This window comes from Halichoerus grypus, chromosome 3 (genome assembly GCF_964656455.1).
Source record: "Halichoerus grypus chromosome 3, mHalGry1.hap1.1, whole genome shotgun sequence".
NCBI lineage: Eukaryota > Metazoa > Chordata > Mammalia > Carnivora > Phocidae > Halichoerus > Halichoerus grypus.
Genome location: NC_135714.1, coordinates 69734466 through 69754981, shown reverse-complemented (window position 1 = coordinate 69754981; position 20516 = coordinate 69734466). Strand labels below are relative to the sequence as shown.

At 37.4% G+C, this 20516-nt stretch overlaps 1 protein-coding gene across 8 annotated transcripts in view; it reads right to left on the bottom strand.

The window, feature by feature from the left end:
* PTPN13 (protein tyrosine phosphatase non-receptor type 13) overlaps positions 1–20516 on the bottom strand; it is a 203675-nt gene that overhangs the window by 150047 nt on the left and 33112 nt on the right. For all 8 annotated transcript variants that reach the window (XM_036096776.2, XM_036096777.2, XM_078068905.1 and 5 more), the window contains exon 2: positions 977–1096. In XM_036096776.2, the coding sequence (XP_035952669.1) occupies positions 977–1091 (115 nt within the window). In that variant the 5' untranslated portion in view covers positions 1092–1096. The remainder of the gene's footprint in view (positions 1–976; positions 1097–20516) is intronic.

Below are 20516 nucleotides of genomic sequence, written 5' to 3'. Positions count from 1 at the left end.
TCAAAATATCCTTAAGGACTTGTTAAACACAAATTGCTGGGCTCTACCCCTAGAGTTTCGTATTCAGTAGGTCTAGTGGGGACCCACATTATTTGCATTTCTAACCAGTTTCAGGTGATGGTGATGCTACTCAACCAGAGACCATACTTCAAGAAACTATATTATATGCTCAAATCTTCCCCCATTTCTGAAATGTTTATTGTGTCTGACTAAATTACTCAAATCAATTTTAAAGTTTAATTCTTCTTTTAGATGAAGGTTGATTTCTTTACCTATTATTCTAAATAGGTGTTGGCCATGCGGGCTAAATGGCAAACACCATCTTCATGTGGAACCTTTCAGTATAGTATTAAATGTTTTTGGACAAAGAGTGACTCCCTAACTTTTCCAGCTCCAAAATGCCAACAGTCATTTGGACCAGGTGATCATCTCTACAGGAAAGCGCCAAACTAGTTATTCAGCCTACATTATCCTAATTTAGCGTTACAGGGATGCACATATTACTCTCTCTGCTGGGAACGTTTTCCCCTTCTCCAGTTAACTTTTCTTCTTTCTTAGCTCAGAGGTGACTTATTCAGGGAACCTTCCTTTTCTTCCCCATGACTAGGTCAAATCCTATTAGGGGTTTTCACAGTCACTGAATCCTCTCCTTCGTAGCTCTTGTCATGGTTGCATTTTTTATATTTGCTTATATAAGTATTTTAACTAATAGCAATTTTCTGCACTGGATTACAAGCTCCAGACCAGACAGGCAAATATTTTTGGACTGGATCACCATTATATTTTCAGCACCTAGCACAATATCAGGGACAAAGAAGATGTTCAAATGAAGGTAGACAAGATCTGAGCTTTTTTTGCCCAAAGAAAGATAAGAAAAAGTATTCCTTTCTTTACTCTGCCTCCTTATTTGTTTTTCAGCCACCTGATACTCAAACAAACAAAAAAAAGCAAGCAAGAAAAAGACAAAAAGACTTACCTTTTCTGAATAATTCTTGGAGACTTTCAGCACTTTGATTTAATACAGCCCATATTTCTTCTTCCTGCAGAGGTCCACCCCGAACCTCCAGGGCCTCAGCTAGTGACACGTGCATATTACCTAAGAAACAAAGGTAACAGGTGGGCTACACATCAGCAACTTGTACTGCACGTGCAATAGTGGAAGTTCGACATCCGTGATGAGAGACTGAGGTTCCTGGCTACCTCATTTCTCCATATGGACTCCAATCTAGATATCATCCTACATCTTAAATGCATAGAGGATAAAGGGATTGGAGGGAAAAAAACCTCAAAACAGCGACTTGCCCTAGCCCCATAAGGTCAGCTTCAGAGCCTGAACCGGAAAACAGGTGGTGACTATTTCATGGGAGAAGACAGAGACTTCAAGGTCCCAGGAGGCAGCAAAATGCAGATGATAAAATCAAAACAGCCAGATTGAACAGAAGGCCTTTCAGATTATAGTTCTAGGCTTCATCCTATCCATCCCAGGTAATAAGAGGACAGGAGCTCCTACGGCCACGGTGCATGAAGCTGAAATAAGATGGAACACATTTCTTCCATTCACTAATTGATTTCTCTATCTTTGATATATATAGTATAACTATAAATTTTGTACTGAATGGACTTAACTACTTCTAGACCCAGCTTTGCTGCCAACTTAGCATTTGCCCTTGGAAAAGTCATTTCACCTCTAAACCTCAGTTTTCCATCTGTGACATGGGAATAGTAATAATAATAATAATGCCATTTTGGGGTTTATAATGGGGAAAAAGGGTATTCCTGTAAACATGCTTTGTAATCTAACTCTATAAAGGATGAATTAATAAAAAATCAGAAGGGTGCCTTTGTGGGGACATTTCTGTAGGGTCAATTTTTTCAATGGCATTCAATTAAGTGGGTGATAGAATGACAAATTTTAAGGTTTTCTAATGGGGCACAATAATCCTACTTTCATCGTGAAAGGGGGGAATGCAGCTACTTAATATCATCTATATAAAGTTTCCTACACTGACATTTCTTGAAAAGAAAATTGCTCTTGATCACTAAGATTTCTACCCATTCCAACCAATTTAAGTATAATGTGCATAATGTATATCTCTTGGTAGGCAGAAGCAGATGGGTTTGGAAAAGAAGCTAGAGGGAGTGGAAAATGTTAAATGCTTATTTTCTGTAATTATATCCTTCATTAAATTTTAAACTTAACCTATTAAAAAACAGCTGTTTCAGACAAAAGCTGACTTTGTTTACTCAACTAACGAAGATGGCTAATATTTTTTTAAATTTACATTTATGATACTTTAACCCAGACTGAAAAAAAGCAATTCCAGCTACAAATGAGGACAGCCATGTCTTGTTACTTTCCTTTTCAAATGTTTACTATGGCATTTTATGCTTAGTATCTGCCTTGAGGGGTGTGCACTTAAATGCACAATGTAGTAGTTAAAAGGGAAGATGTAAGATACTGCTTAGAAAAAGTCAAAGGCATTTTTACTTAGCTTGCACAGAACTGATTATTTATTCAGGCACCCTTCCCCCACAAAAAAACTGTTTCTTATGCACTTTATTAAATGATAGTACATTTAAAAAAAATAGTAAGATGCATTGCTTTCTAAGAGACATCTGAGTTATTATCTTCTACAGAAAACACTGCATGAAATTTGAAGTTTCAACAGTCGCATCAAGATACTATTAGCAATCAGATACCAACAGGATTTGTGAGAAAGTCTACCCTGTAGCAAATTTCCAAAGTAATATGTCTGAGAATACATATAAAGATAAAAAGAGTAGAGAGAAAATTGCATACGAAGAATTTCTTTTAAGATAGCTGTACTGATTTTCATGCCTCCTTCCCAAAACAGGAGGGGTATAGTATAGGAAGGTGCCTTTGTTTGACCTCTAGCTGGTAAAAGAGGCCTCCATGGGACCATTATGAGTGCTTCCCTGATATTAGGGATGCCATAGGGAGGACACCACAGACTGGTACCTGATACTTTAGGAATCTAAAGGTTTCTAAATCTAAAGGCTCCTAAAAATACTAGATACTTCTAAATCTAAAGGCTCTCACTCTGACACAGAAGCTAAAGAGGAGAGGGCACATGAGATTCAGAGTGATGAAGCATGCTGTATTTGGGATGGGAAGGTGTAAATAAGCAGGCCCATACAGAAGGCCAGCTTGGAGCTAACAAAATCCTACCCAGATGATGAAAATATTACAAAATTTAGGTTGTGGTAATGGTTAAACAACTCCGTGTCTATACTAAAAACCACTGAAGGTACATTTTAAAAGGGTAAATTTTATGATATGTCAATTATATCTCAGGAAAGGTATCTAAAAACAAAACAAAACAAAACAAAAAAACGACCCTACTCAGAGTACCTCTTGAGTTCCCAGAGAACCTCCAGGAGGGGGAAGGTGGGGGAAGGGGAGGAGAGATGAACAGAAAGGATTAAGGGGTAGGAAGAGAAGGGGGAGAAGGAAGAGGAAAAAGAATTCAGTAGGGCTCATAGGAAGAATCATTTTTTTAAAATGTCACAGGAAGTATAGCTCCAGTAAAGGTCTCTGAAGAACACACAAAAGTACACATAAGAGAAAGAGTCAGCCTTAAGAACATACCAAGTTCAAAAAGAGTTACAGGTCAGGTAAAAAAAATTGTTTGCCTCTTTACCTTTCTTCCTGCCCCTAGTTTAAATCCTGATGGGATCAGATAAAGCAACTTGCCAGTGGGTGAGGAGATAAGCAACAAAAAGAAGAGTCAAGCACACAGCCTCGTAGCTAGGGGAGGGAATAGTTTTAGCTTTGAATGAAGACTGAAGTGTTGATTAATATACTTACTAGGCACTTTTAATTACGGAATTGACACTGTATTTTCAACTTGAGTGACTGTAGTTATTAGTGACTGTAAGGAGAGAATTATGGACCCGAGTTTTTATTTTTAATTTTTATTTATTTATTTTGAGAGAGAGAGAGTGTGGGAAGGGGGCAGAGGAGAGGGGAGAGAGAGAATCTTAAGCTAGCGTCATGCCCAGTGCAGAGCCCGATGCCGGGGCTTGATCTCACCACCCTGAGATCATGACCTGAGCCAAATTAAGTGTCAGGCACTTATAACTGACTCGGACACCTAGGTGCCCCAGACCTGAATTTTTTATATAGAGGCAACAGAAGAACTTCTCTCATGGAAGGAAGGAAGGAAGGTGATGGACAAAATAAGTTGCTTATGATTATACCTTATGCATTGTAAAGAAAATGATCTGTATCACACACACAAAGTTTTAAATCTTAAGATACAGATTTTTACTTATTTTTAAAGAAATAGGTTTTTAAAATATAATTATTTTCTATAAGAAAATGAAAAAGTAAAAGTAACTTACAACAGAATTTTTTCAGTGTTTGACTTTTCTATCTATAAATATTACTAATTATACTTCTGTTGCTTGACTCGATCAGGCTGAATTATATTTTATTAATCCTCTTAATTTTTATTAAAAAGTTTTTGTCCATTCAGTGTAGTAGGATCTCTACGCATCTCTGGTTGGAACTTGTTAGAACTCCAAAACCTAGAAAACATTGTTTTCTAAAGCAATATTATCTAGCTAACAGAATAGATTTGATATTTATAATTTATAATTTGCTAGAAAAAGACTAAGATTTTTAAAAACTGCATCACCCTTCTAATCGCCCAAATCAAAACTTAATGTAATGTTAAAGCAGCTTTCTAAAAATCAAACAACACTATACCTTCTAAATTGTCTATCACCATGTTTGGCAACTGCTTACCATCATCATCATTTTTTTCTGTTACTTTTATTCACCTTTACTATGGTTTTCCAGATCATTAGTTCTGAAAGGAAAGAGAAGACAAAGGAATGAAAGAAATGCATAAGTAGAAGGATGAAAAAAAAGTGGAGAAAAAGAAGCTTGAAGTCAACCAACAGATAAGGGAAACAATTTGTCATGAAAATCCTTTTTTTTTTTTTTTTTTTAATTTGACAGAGAGAGAGAGAGCGCGCACACAAGCAGGGGAAGCAGTAGAGGGAGAGGAAGAAGCAGGTTCCCCAATGTGGGGCTTAATCCCATGACCCTGGGATCATGACCTAAGCTGAAGGCAGATGCTTAACTGACTGAACCACCAAGGCGCCTCTGTCATGACAATTCTTAAAAGTGTATTACTTCAGTTGTTTTCTTTAGGCACAGTACTAGATAACCTGGGGTACAGATGTATGACTGGAATTATTTTACTATCAAAGAGGTTCTGCTCTACAGTAAACTTAACCGTATTCTTCACGTTTGTTTCCTTGAGTGTTGTTGGTTACATAAATAAGTTTAAGGGAAGACTTTCAAATAAGAAAAATTAATTATATTACATAACCAGAATCATTACTGTGTTTTTGGTTAACACAAGTATTAACTATCATGACCTTAAAACTGTGCCAGACAAAGCCACGAAAGGATTCTAACAGATGTCATCTTAATCCTGAGGGATTTGTGTCACTCACAAATAGGAAGCACAGAAAAGTGATTCCAAAAAGAATGAAATAGTAAACAGATTAACTGAATCCAATCAAGTCATGTTAATAACCTGTCTGGGGGGTAGACTAATGAATTAGGTGTGTTTAAGTTGATTCTAAGGAAATAGGGCTGTAAGACTACCCTGTTTTAGAACAAAGCAACTACAGAATAGAGCTCTGTGTGTGCCACTAGTTTTGGGCAAAGAGCCACTCACCATCCTGGCTAAGGACATCTTTGGTCATTAAGAAACCATGAGTTGAGAAAGCAACCTCCAAAACTGTAAGTTATCTTTTAACCCAAAAAGATTCACAATGAAGTTTATAAAAAGTTTAAGAAAAGCAAGCTCATATATTAGTTATTTCTGAAAATTAAAGAATCTGTGGGGTGCCTGGGTGGCTCAGGCTAAGCATCTAACTCCTGATTTCAGCTCAGGTCATGATCTCAGGGTTGTGGGATTGAGCCCTGGGCTGGGCTCCCTGCTGGGTGGGGTGTCTGCTTGAGATGCTCTCTCTCTGCCCCTCCCCCTGCTCATGTACACCCTCTCTAAAATAAATAAATCCTAAAAAAAAAACAAAATTAAAGAATCTGTATGTATTTGGAATTTTAGCTGTTTCTAAACAGAAATAGGTCAGATAGAATAACAGATATACTTTGTGATGCCAATTTAAATAATATAATTGAGAAAATGAGTTCAGACTTGTATATTAAAATGTATAAAATGTCACTGAAACATCTAAGAGAACTTAAATCTTGGCATACTTACAAGTTTTCATTCATCAGATTTATTTAAATACTCAGGAAGGTTTTTTTGGTCAGTCAGACAACTGAAATACCTTTTATTTTTAAAGATTTACTTATTTTAGAGGGAAAAAGAGAGCACAAGCAGGAGGGGTAGAGGGAGAGGGAGAGAATCTCAAACAGACTCCGAAATGAGCGAATCTGACACAGGACTCAATCTCACGACCCCAAGATCACCACCGGAGCCAAAACCAAGAGTCAGACGCTCAGCAAACTGTGCCGCCCATGTGCTCGTGAAATACTTTTAGAAAATTTACTCTTAATTATATGAGTGCAGTTTAAAATATTTAAGAAAATTTAATTAATAAAGTTTGAAAATGTGATTACACATCCAAAGAACTCCTTAAAAGTAACTATTAAAATCTTCTACAAGTATAATAAAATAACTAAATTGACCTTAGAAGCTTAAGAACTAGGTTCTAGAATTTTTAATAAAAAATTTAAAATAATTTTCAATAAGCTTTTCTGCATACAATAATACCTCAGAGTCCATTTTTAAAAAGGTTTATTTATTTTAGAAAGAGAGAGAGCACACGAATGGGAGGGGCAGAGGAAGAGGGAGAGAGAATCTCAATCAGACTCTTCACTGAGCATGGAGCTGATGCAGGGCCGACATGGGGCTCAATCTCACGACCTTGAGACCAAGACCTGAACAGAAATCAAGAGTTAGACGCTCAATGAACTGTACCACCCAGGCGCCCCAGAAGCCATTTTTTTTTTTTTTAAGTTAGGAGAAAATCAGTTTGACAAAGTTTTCTTAGATACAATATCAAATGGAAAAGGGGACCATCTTACATGGTTGATGGGAATGTAAACTGGTGCAGCCACCCTGGAAAACAGTATGGAGGTTCCTCAAAAAGTTAAAAATAGAACTACCCAATGATCCAGCAATTGTACTACTAGGTATTTATCCAAAGGATACAAAAATAGTGTTTTGAAGGGGCTCATGCACCCCCAATGTTTATAGCAGCAATGTCCACCATAGCCAAACTATAGAAAGAGCCCAGATGTCCATCAACAGATGAATGAAGATGTGGTGTGTATACATATATATATATAATGGAATATTACTCAGCCATCAAAAAGAATGAAGTCTTGCCATTTGCAACAATGTGGATGGAGCTAGACAGTATAATGCTAAGTGAAATAAGTTAGAGTGAGACAAATACTGTATGATTTCACTCATATGTGGAATTTAAGAAATAAAACAGAGGATCATAGGGGAAGGCAGGGAAAAATAAGATGAAAACAGAGAGGGAGACAAACCATAAGAGACACCTAACTCTAGGAAACAAACTGAGGGTTGCTGGAGGGCAGGTGGGGGGGATGGGGTAATTGGGTGATGGGCATTAAGGAGGGCACTTGATGTAATGTACCGGGTATTGTATGCAACTGATGAGTCACTAAATTTTACCCCTAAAACCAAAAAAGATACAAAATCAAATGTGTGATCCATAAAATAAAAAATGGTAAATTAGAATCTATCAAAATTAAAACCTCTGCTCTTTGAAGAGAACTATTAAAAGAATGAAAAAAAGCCACATATTAAAGGAAAATATCTGCTGATAAAAGACTTTTATCCAGAAAAATAATTATCAAAGTCAGTAATGGGAAAATAATCCAATTTAAAAAAAAATGGGCAAGAGATTTGAATAGACACTTCATAAGAGAAAGTATATGGATGTCAAACATATGAAAAGATGCTCAACATCGTTAGTCATTAGGAAAATGAAAATTAAAACAATGAGACACTGTTACATAGATATCAATGGCTAAAATGAGAAAGACTGTCTGAACTGAGTATTGACAAGGATGTGGAGGAACTGGAACTTTCATACATTGCTAGTGGGAATGTAAAATGGTACCCTTTGGAAAAATATTTGTTAAAAGTTTCTTAAATTAAATACAAGCTTGCCATATGGTCTAGTCATTCCCCTCCATGTTATTTACTCAGTAGAAATTTAAGCACATATCTATATGAAGACTTACATGCAATCTTCATTGCAGCTTTGTTGTAATAGCTGAAAACTGGAAACAAGCAAATGTCTGCCAACAGGTGAATGGATAAATAGATTTTAGTATATTTCCACAATGGATTATTAATCAGCAATAAAAAGGAATGAACTTTTACTGATACATGCAACAATATGTATCTCAAAATAATTATGCTAAGTAAAGGAAACTAGACAAAAAAAGTACATGATTTATGATTACATATGTACAAAATAATAGAAAATGCAAATGAATCTATAGTTAGAGAAAGTGGTTCAGTTAGCCTGAGGATGTCATTGCCCTGTGGAGAAGCATGTGGGAGTGATTATAAAGGGACATGAGAAAATGTTTGGGGATGATGGATATGTTCATTACCTTTATTGTGATGATGGTTTCACAGATGCACACATATTTCAAACTTACCAAGTTGTATACTTTAAATATGTATAGTTTATTATATATCTCAATTATGCATCAATAACACTGTTTAAAAGAGAAAAAACTAAACTCGACAAAAGCAAGACAGCATTGCTTTTCTTTGTCCCATGAAGCTGTCTGAATTTTGTTATTGTCAGAAGGAACCAAGCCCCAACTTCAGGTAACACATGCTTAAAAAAAAAAAAAGACTTGTTTTCTAAAAGTTAACTTCTCCCATTAAAAAAAAAAAAATCTGTAAGACTACAAAAACCAAAATCTATGGCTAAAGTCTAAGATCTTCCCTCCTCAAACAGCCAAAGCATATCTAAGATGCCATATAACTTAGATGTTAGTAAAATTAGAATTTGTGCATTGATAACACAATCTTTTTAAAAACCCATTATTCAAGATAGCAATCCCTTGTTTTTCTCTCAACTTCTAATTTCGTAAGCATTTAAATCCAAAATGATAATCACAATAATTAGAGGACACATCAAATAACGTGAAATTACTTCTTTTTAACTACTGACCCAGAATGGCCGACACCAAGACAGATATATTCAAAGTAGAAACAATAAAAGCACTATTATAACTCTAGAAGACTAAAAGCTAATCTCCCTAAATAAATATATACATTAGTTTCTTTCCATTAGGGTGTAAGAATCGATAGATCAGATAGTGGGGGAAAACATTATTGCCTAATATAGTTAGGAAAGATTAAGGAAGAATTGGGATTTTTTTTAGGAGAAAAAGAGATAAAACTCAGTGAAGTTTCAATTGGATGTTGCCTCAAGATAGAAAACAGCACGTGTCTAAACATTTTTATTGAAGCTGGAGCAATGCTTAATACTTGTCAACTTTTCCATTTTACTTTTCCAGTGAGAGAAGAGAAACTAAAACAAACACAAATCTAAATTGCCTTTCTGGGCCTCTGGCTCATGTCAACCACTTATCTAAATAGAAATCATATATGCCTGTTCCCTGCTTTCAAAGACAGCTTCAAAAAACCAGAAGAAAAAACTCTGGAATTCTTTACTCTCTATGTATCATTTAAACTTAGGAGAAAAGTAAAATGGAGGGGAAAATCCCTAATTTCACATGCTACATTTCTCCTCACCAACTGGGAAGTACCAACAGAAAGTAATGTCATGGTAGAATTTCAGTTTTGAGTATTGTCTTTCTACATCACCCCTCCTCCCCACCCACTGACTTTTGCTAAGATCATTGCTTTAGAGTACTCACTGGTCTTCTTGAAGAAATGTAGACTTAAAATGTATCAGAGGGGGCAACCACTAAAAGAAACAAATATGTATAAAGCATAAAAGACTAAGATAAAAATTTGTATTTGTCCTTTATTTATATAATAAACAAATTAGTGTGGTAGGCAGAACTTTGAGATTGCCCTGAACATTCCTTTCATGTTGTGAATGGCCTATGTGGGGGCACACAGCAAAGACCAAGGGGTGGCCTCTAGAAACAGACAGTGTACTCCAGCCAACAACCAGCAAGAAAATGGTCCTGCAATCACAAGGAACTGAATTCTAACAACCAGTGAGCATGGCATAGGATTCTGAAGCCTCAGAAGATACTGTAGTCCCAACTGACACTTTGATTTCAGTCTGGTTAGATCCTGAAAAGGGGAACCAGCTAATCTACACCCAGTCTCCTGACCAACAAGAAACGTAAAATCATAAATTTGTGTTGCTTTAAGATGCTAAATTTTAAGATGATAATTTGTTACATTAGAAAACTAGAAAACTAATACGGATTTTTGTACCTGAACCTGGGATGCCGCATTAACAATAAAAACGTGAGCACAGCTTTGGAATTGGATATTGAGTAGCAGCTATGAGAATTTTGAGAAGCGTGATAGGGAAAGTCTAACTTGCCTTGAATAGATTTTTTAATAGACACCTGGACCTTAATCTGGATGCTGCTGGTAAGGACTCAGAAGGAAATGAGGAACATGAACCTTAGAGATATTGCAGGTTCAGTTTCAGACCACCACAAGAAAGTGAGTATTGAAATAAAGCAAGTCAAATGAAATTTTTGGTTTCCCAGGGCAGATAAATTATGTTTACACTATAATCTACTAAGCATGCAATAGCATTATGTTTAAAAAAAATCACTGTATATACCTTAACTTAAAAACTTTAGTGCTAAAAAATTCTAACTGCCACCTAAGCTTTCAGTGAGTTGTCCCCTTTTTGCTGGTGGAGGGTCTTGCCTTGATGCTGAGGACTGCTGACTGACCAAGGTGGTGGTTGTGACAGGCTGGGGTGGCTGTGGCAATTTCTTATAATAAGACAACAGTGAGAATGCCACACTGATGGACTCTTTCATAAATGATTTCTTTGTACATGCAATGGTGTTTGACAGCATTGCACCCATAGTAGAACTTCTTTAAAAAACTGGATATGGGGTGCCTGGGTGGCTCAGTCGGTTAAGCGTCCAATTCTTCATTTCTGCTCGGGTCATGATCTTAGGGTCATGAGATGGAGCCCAGCGTTGGGCTCCACGTTCAGCTGGGAGTCTTCTTGAGTCTCTCTCTCCGTCTTACTGCCCTTCCACCTCTCCCATGCGAGCTCTCTCTCTCAAATAAATAGATCTTTAAAAATAAGTAAATAAATAAAATAAAAACTGGAGTCAATCCTCTCAAAACTGCTGCTGCTTTATCAACTAAGTTAATGTAATATTCCAAATTCTTTGTTGTCATATTGACAACCTTCACAGCATTTTCACCAGGAGTAGATTTGATCTCAAGAAACCACTTTCTTAGCTCATCCATAAGAAGCAACTCTTCATCTGCTAGTTTTATCATGAGATTGTAGCAATTCAGTCACATCTTCAGGCACCACTTTTGATTCTAGTTCTCTTGCTATTCCTATCATATCTGTAGTTACTTCCTCTGCTTGCACTCCTCAAAGTCATCCATCATCTGAGGCTCAGAATCCTATGCCAAAGTCAACTTCTTCCGAAAAGTCCTATTAATGTTGGTATAGTTACCTCTTCCCATGAATCATAAACGTTTTTAATGACATCCAGAAAGGTGAATACTTTCCAGAAGGCTTTCAATGTATTTTTCACAGGTCCATCAGAGGAATCAATATCGATGGCAGCTATAAGCCTTACAAAATGTACTTCTTAAATAGAAAGTCACAAATAGTCCTTGATTTATGGGGTGCAAAATGGATGTTGTGTCAGCAGGCATGAAAACAACATTAATCTTATACATGTCCGTCAGAGCTCTTAGGTGACCAGGTGCATTGTCAATGAGCAGTGATATTTTGAAAGGTATCTTTTTTCCTGAGCAAGTAGGTCTCAACAATGGGCTTAAATATTCAGTAAACCATGTTACAAACAGATTTGTTGTCATCCAGGCTTTGTTGTTCCACTGAGGTACAGGCAGATTAGATTTCACATAATTCTTAAGGGCCCTAGGAATTTCAGAATGGCCAACAAGTATAGGCTTCAAGTGACGTCACCAGCTGCCCTACCCGTAACAAGAGAGTCATAGCCTGTCCTTTGAAGCTTTGAAGCCAGGCATTAACTTTTCCTCTCTAAGCTATCAAAGTCCTAGCCATCTAGGACTGATAGACTTCCAATAGAAGGCTGTTTGATCTACACTGAAAATCTGTTTACCGATGGCTTCATTAATCATCTTAGTCAGATCTTCTGGATAACTTGCTGCAGCTTCTACATCAGCACCTGTTGCTTCACTTTGACTTTTATGTTATAGGGAGGGCTTCTTTCCTTAAACCTCATGAAATAACCTCTGCTAGCTTCCAACTTTTCTTCTGCAGACTCCTCACCACTCTCCGCTTTCAGAGAACTGAAGAGAATTGGGGCAATGTTCTGGATTAATTCCCTATCCAGGCAACTAAAACTTTCTCCATATCAGCAATAAGGCTGTTTCACTTTCTTATCATTCCTGTGTTCACTAGGTAGCACTCTTACTTTCCTTCAAGAACTTTTCCTTTGCATTTACAACTTGGTTAACTGTTTGGCACAAGACACCTAGCTTTTGGCCTATCTTGGCTTTTGACATGCCTTCCTCACTAAGCTTAATCATTTCTAGCTTTTGATTTCAAGTGAGAGACATGACTTTTCCTTTCAGTTGAACACTTAAGGCCATTGAAGGGTTATTTTTTTAAATATTTTATTTATTTTTATTTATTTGACAGAGAGACATAGAGAGAGTGCGAACACAAGCAGGGGGGAGTGGGAGAGGGAGAAGCAGGGAGCCTGATGTGGGGCTTGATCCCAGGACCCCGGGATCATGACCTGAGCCGAAGGCAGACGCTTAACGACTGAGCCACCCAGGCGCCCCTGTAGGGTTGTTGATTAGCCTAATTTCAGTATTGTTGTGTCTCAGGGAATAGGGAAGTCTGAGGAGACAGAGAGAGACAGGGGAACAGTCAGAGTACATGCAACGTTTATCGATTACATTCACCATTTTATTTTTTCATTTTTATTTTTTTTAAGATTTTTATTTATTTGACAGAGAAAGACACAGCGAGAGACGGAATACAAGCAGGGTGAGTGGGAGAGGGAGAAGCAGGCCTCCCACTGAGCAGGGAGCCTGATGCGGGGCTCGATCCCAGGACCCTGAGATCATGACCTGAGCTGAAGGCAGACGCTTAATGACTGAGCCACCCAGGCGCCCCATACATTCACCATTTTATATTGGCACAATTTGTGGCATCCCAAAACAATTACAATAGTAAAATCAAAGCTTATTGATCAAGTCAAAGCACTACAACAAAATAATTAAAAATTTGAAATCTACAAGAGCAAATACTGTTGGAAAAATGGCACTGGTGAACTGGTTCAAGGCAGGGTTGCTACAAACCTTCAATTTGTTAAAAAAAAAAAAAAGCCGTATTGGCAAAGTGTAATAAAATGAAGTGCGATAAAATGGAGTATGCCTGTGTTGGAAACTGAAATAAGGGGGATCCTTCTTATGTAGTAGCAGAAAGCTTGGCAACATTGTGTCCTATAGTTACATGGAAAGCGGAACTTGGGCGCCTGGGTGGCTCAGTTGGTTAAGCGACTGCCTTCGGCTCAGGTCATGATCCTGGAGTCCCTGGATCGAGTCCCGCATCGGGCTCCCTGCTCGGCAGGGAGTCTGCTTCTCCCTCTGACCCTCCCCGCTCTCATGTGCTCTCTCTCATTCTCTCTCTCTCAAATAAATAAATAAAATCTTAAAAAAAAAAAAGAAAGAAAGAAAGCGGAACTTATCAGTGATATAACTGGATATATAGCTAAGGACATTTCCAAGTGATGTGTTGAAGGTGCTGTCTGGTTCACTTTTGTCCTTTGTAGTAAAATGCAAGAGGGGAGAGAGAAATTGAGGAAATAGCTAAAAGGGAAAGGAACCAGGCCTAGATGATTCCTAAAATACCCAGCCTCTCCAGATAACAAAAGATGCTAAAAATAAAAAAATGGCTGACAAAGGCACAGTAGAGAAAAAAGATGACCCTTTTAAAGATTTTATGTTTTTATTTGAGAGAGAGAATGAGTGAGCATGAACATTGAGTGTGAGCAGGGGGAGGGGCAGCGGGAGAGGGAGAGGGACAAGCAGACTCCACACTGAGCATGAAGCCCAACGTGGGGCTCAATCTCACAACCCTGAGATCATGACCAGAGCCAAAATCAAGAGTCGGAGGCTTACCTGACTGAGACACCTAGGCGCCCCAAAAGATGACCGTCTGATAAAATTTCAGAAAGATCAAAAGGCCAAAGGTTTAATCACACAAAGTACCCTTTCAATATTTTAAGGGCCTCTAGTAAACTTTGGAGTTGTCCCTTAGCCATCTCAGCAGCAGGCAGACAGAAAAAGGATTATTTCATTTCTTGAAAAACCTGCAAATATTTTTGTCTAATGCAGTGAATCCCTGTGAAATCCACTCAAAATCCAGAGTTTGAGAAAATTGTTTCAGCATAAATACTACCAGTTTGAACTAAAAGGAAACAGAGGGAATATAAAATGGAAAGAGGCTGTTGGACTCCTCCCAAATGCCACGGGCAGAAAGAAGTCTGATAAAACTAAGCAATTGCAAACATGCTACCTTCCTAGAAAAGGAGTAATTTTTTAGAAGGTGGAACCAAGACTGGGAGGGCAGAGTTGAGAGCCATGGAGGTCTGTTCCTAGGCTTTGAAACCTAACCCAAACACAGCTGGAGTCTGCCAACATGGATTTCAGAACTGCTATGGACCAGTGACTCCTTTTTTTAACTTTCCTTTCTGTCCTTGCCTGTTTTGAACCATAATGTCTACAACCATTTTATGTTGGGACACTCTTTAATTTTACAGGTTCGCAGAGGACACGCAGGAACCTTACCTACATCTAAGGTAGATGATTTAAATAAGATTTTGGACTTTGAGTTGATGATTTAATAGGATGAGAACCCTGGGAACCATGGGAACAGGTGGATTTTGCTTCTGTGTATGTAAGGGGTGGGGCGACATGAATACTTGGGGCCCAGAGGGTAGACTGTGGTAGGCAGAAGTCTAAGGTGAACCCCTCTGGTATCCCAGACCCATACAATCCCCTCCCTTGAGCGTGGGCAGGACCTACCAGTATCAAAAGACAGTTGCTCAGTTGACTAAGTTATGTTAAAGAAGACTCCGTTGGAGCAGATTGTTTTGTTTTGTTTTAAAGATTTATTTATTTATTTGACAGAGAGCACAAACAGGGGGAGCAGCAGACGAAGAGGGAGAAGCAGGCTCCCCACTGAGCAGAGATCCTCATGTGGGGCTCAATCCCAGGACCCTGGGATCGTGACCTGAGCCAAAGGCAGACGCTTAAACGACCAAGCCACCCAGGTGCCCACTTCATGTTTTAATTGACAAAGCAATTTGCACTGAGGTGCCTTTTATATTATTCTGTTTGGGATGTAATGTTAGATGGTCCAGAAGGGTTGACCAAAGCTCATGCTACTCCAAAGTGAAATACTAACATAAGCAAGACAAACAATGACAGTCTATTAAAGAGATTCCTGCTATTTTCCTGATTTTCTACCATTTAGCATTTTCATAATCAAGCAATAGTCCATTTATGATCTAACTGATAAGAACCTGGCTATCTGAGGTGTTAGAAGGCAGAAGGGAAGAAACACGACCTATTCAGCAAATACTAGAATACTGAAGATGAAAGTGATGTCTATCTTCTCCTCTTGTCCTTTCTTACAAATCTATTAAATCTAAAAGGTTTGGGTAAATTTATACTGTGATAAAATAAAGTAGCAGGAGTCATTCTATATTAATGTGGACCAAAATCAACTTTGATTCTAGAGAAAATAAATGAAAAGACTAAGCCCAAACAACTTCACAAATCATAGGTGAAGCATAATAAATCTAATCAAAATCCAGTACTTCCAACAATAATTTCAACTTAATATATAGAGGTAGTAAAAATTCTACTTAAACTGCTCTCTTCTAAAAATGATTTTGATATTACCAGTTTTCACTTTGAAATGTTTTATATAATAATACTTCAATCTTAAAAATAATAAATTCAATGAATCTAAAACCCAAATCTAAAACACTAAGCAGCGACAGAGATATTCATATTAAATGCTGTTGTTCATTATGTCATTTTCATATTATTTTACATAATGGTTGTGATTAAATTAGATTATTGCTTATAGTTTAAGTAGTAACATGACTTGCAAGAACTCATGAATTTAATTTCCAACTAACTCTATAAAGATGTATTTCTCAAAGTGTAGTTTTTATATCTACAATTTTAATTTAATTAACTACACAGTTCTCTTGTGTAACTGTCATAAATAAGAATGACTAATATGCAAAACAATGGAGACCTTTTTACATAAGAAAAAGGAATTCTGGCTTACAGACAAATGACAAAATCACTTTGGGATAAATTATTCAAATTTACTGCTAATGTTTTACAGATTAGAACTGGAATAATATGCTCCACTACAATTCACTTGTCAAAATTCTGGCTTTAATTTCTGATTACATCACATCATCTCTTCTAACTCTAATCAATGCCATTCAGTGTCAGAATTTTTACTCATATAATCTCCATCCATTCTCATAAAGCTAGTGTCCTCTATATCCAGTTTTCATTGAAGAATGCACCTGCTTCCAAGACTTAACCTAATCACATTAGAGCAGTTGATTCCTAAATTTAGCTCCAGCCTTGAGATAGCCTTGTTCTAAATACTAGATTTTCAATTTTAACTATGTATTGTCCCATTTTCCCCTGGATAGATACTGCCCTCTGAAATCAAATTCAATAACTCTAAAGCCTGAAACAGTCTTTTTTCCCTAAATTAGCCACTCTAACTGTTCCAAACAGATAACGAGACCACTATTCCTCCAGCGGCCAGGCTTAAGGTCCTGTTTCTTTGTCTTCTTTTCCCCTCCCTTTCGCCATCATCTTGTCACCAAAAACTTGCTTATCAACTCTTATCTCTCCCAAATTTATCTTTCTTTCAAGTCTCATTTTTCCTACCATCCATGCTTTCCCCTCATTTTGTATATATACATACTTTTGAATTTTTTAAAAAACAGTGATTTTCTGTAAATATGCTTCTGTGACTTGTTTTCTTCACTCCAAAATATTTTGTGAGAGTCATCCATGTTCATTTGTGTTGCTTATTCACTTTCACTACTGATTAGGATTCCATTGTTGGAATTTGGATTGTTTCTAGCTTTTTGCTAACAAAAATAATGTTGCTATAAACATTTTGTATGCATGATAATTGAGTAGAATTTCTGGTCCATATGGTATGCACATCTTTGACACTTAAGATAAAGCCAAGTTTCTTTTTTTTTTTTTTAAGATATTATTTATTTATTTGTCAGAGAGAGAGAGCACAAGCAGGGGGAGTGGCAGGCAGAGGGAGAAGTAGGCTCCTCGCTGAGCAGGGAGTCCAATGCAAGACTCAATCCAGGACCCTGGGATCATGACCCGAGCCAAAGGCAGACGCTCTGAGCTACCCAGATGTCCCTGATTATACTTTTAAAGTCCAATTTTTTTTCACTCATTTAGACGCCCATTTTTAGAAACAGATGAATTACATTCACAACAAATAGGTAAGGTTTTTTTAGCCTTCATTTGTTTATTTTAAAAAGGATTTTATGTATTTATTTAGTTAATACCCAAGACTCCATAAGCCTGCATTCTGCATTCTGTAATTCTCTCTCAGAACTACAGTATCTGTTTTTGAAGTTACTCTTTATTAACATTAGCCCCCAAAAATATAAGCTAAAATAAATGATAAAAAATAAAACTTATAATTTATGTTCAGACTATAGGTCTATAGGATGTGTAATAGGGCAACTGCCCTAGTTTCCATACTGTACCAGTTTAAAGATCAATTCAACAGAAATGTACTACATTGTGTGGTAATTACCCAATGCGTAACTCAGAAGGAAGAAAATAAAATGACCTAATGACAGGCTTGCAGTATTAACTCAAATGACCTTTTGGAGACAAAGCAAAAAGGGAAGGAACAGTGTTTCTCTAAGATTCTGTCTGTTATGAATTCCACTGTAAGTGATGAACTACAGAACGTATTAAGGTCAATTAAAATGTATTAAGGGGGGCGCCTGGCTGACTAGTCCATAAAACATGAGACTCTTGATCTCTGGGTTGTTAAGTTTGAGCCCCATGTTGGGTGTAGATTACTTAAAAAAAAAAAATCTGGAAAAAAAATGTATTAAGGACAAAACTCCTGGGGCACAAGGGTGGTTCAGTTGGTTAAGCATCTGCCTTCAGCTCAGGTCATGATGCTGAGTCCTGGGATCAAGCCCCACATCAGGCTCCCTGCTCCACAGGAAGCCTGCTTCTCCCTCTGCCTCTGCCTGCTTCTCCTCCTGTTTCTGCTCTCTGTCTCTCTCTGTCAAATAAATAAATAAAATCTTAAAAAAAAAAAAAAAGACAGAACTCCTAGCACATCTAATATTGCTAGTTGGATTATAACTACTGACTTTATTAGAAAAAGGAGGAAGGAAAGAAGCAGGAGAGGGATAGGGAGGAGAATATTAGTGACAAAGGAACAACATCAAAAGAATGAGAAAGAAAAAGAAAAAAAATCTAGCTTCACTTTAACTCTTATGTCTATTTAAGTGTAGGTTCCCAACCATTTATGTGAAACTCTGGACCAGCTGTGTTTTCATAATTTGAGTTTCTCGGATTTTAGAAAACTAATGCTGTGCTTCTACTGTATATTATGAAACGTTTCCAGCAAAGGTCTGGATTAGCATCCAGTAGCCCAATACATGAACACTTCTGTGGCAAACTTACTAATAGTCACACTAAGCTAGATAAAGAAAAACTATAAATAGTCTCAAGTCAAGTCAGGTTTTGTCATCAAAAAAGCTCAGGTTAGTTTTGCCTTCAAATAAGTTACAAAAATGTTTTCGCTTTTTCTCAAATTGCAGATAAGGGACTGCAAACATAAATTTCATTAAAGAGGCTCACTAGCTTTATAAGAAATTCTACTACCTTAGGGAGTACTTTGGCACAATCCTAGGGACTTGAGAGTGGAATTGAACCCAATTACAATTTATATGGCAAAGTCAAGTTTATATTTAAGGACTATTTTTTTGAAAGTGGAGATTAAAATTTAAAAAAAATTAAATATTCCCTTGCCTATGGTGAATGTAAGAGTTTTTGGTCCACTAATTGTTAAAGTGATCACACCCCTAACAAAGGACTTTCTGCTTACATTCATGGCTTGCAGTGTGAACCCCACATGTGTACCCCAGGCCAACCTTTGTTTGCCTTCTGAGTATAAGGAATTGAATAAGCCAGTGAGAGAATGGAAGTACAAGATCCAGTCAGAGGTAGTGGGTAGCCTACAGGACAGAGGTTACATTGTAAATCTGTGTTTTAGGGATAAATAGGAGAGGCTTCCTGAGACAATAAATATATAAACGAAAGAGGGAAATCTTCAACAGTAATCAATTAGTTGTAAACACTCAGGTAATTAGAGGGAAGCAGAGCTGGGGCTACAAAGTAGTAACAGTTTTTGACATTTATTTATCTTTTAAAGATTTTATTTATTTGACAGAGAAACACAGCGAGAGAGGGAACACAAGCAGGGGGAGTGGGAGAGGGAGAAGCACGCTTCCCGTGGAGCAGGGAGCCCAATGCGGGGCTCGATCCCAGGACCCTGGGATCATGACCTGAACCAAAGGCAGACGCTTAACGACTGAGTCACCCAGGCACCCCTTTGACATTTATTTCTAAACTTACTTCCAAAATAGTGACTTTATCTGTTTGAGAAGATCTAAGGGTATCTGCAGATGGCTAGGCCTCCAGTAATCTGGGTTGTCGAAATAAGACTTAAAACAATGGCATCTGATTAATGAGCACATTGGTAAGTTAATTATGTTCTGTGTTTATTACTTAAGGAGAATGTGACTCAGTGTATATGAACACTATGATTCAAAGAATATGATGCTTAGTATTTTCTGGGGTTTGTTATTTATATTGTATCATATGTAATATTCATGACATCAGAGCCTAAATGGATGGAAACTCTCAAAATCACCTCTGTTGGGGCGCCTGGCTGGCTCAGTTGGTTAAGCGACTGCCTTCGGCTCAGGTCATGATCCTGGAGTCCCTGGATCGAGTCCCGCATCGGGCTCCCTGCTTAGTGGGGAGTCTGCTTCTCCCTCTGACCCTCCCCCCTCTCATGCTCTCTATCTCATTCTCTCGCTCAAATAAATAAATAAAATCTTAAAAAAAAAAAATCACCTCTGTTGTACTATGTAAATAAAATATTTCATGTATCTAAATGGATGAAATATCTGGGCATGTTCT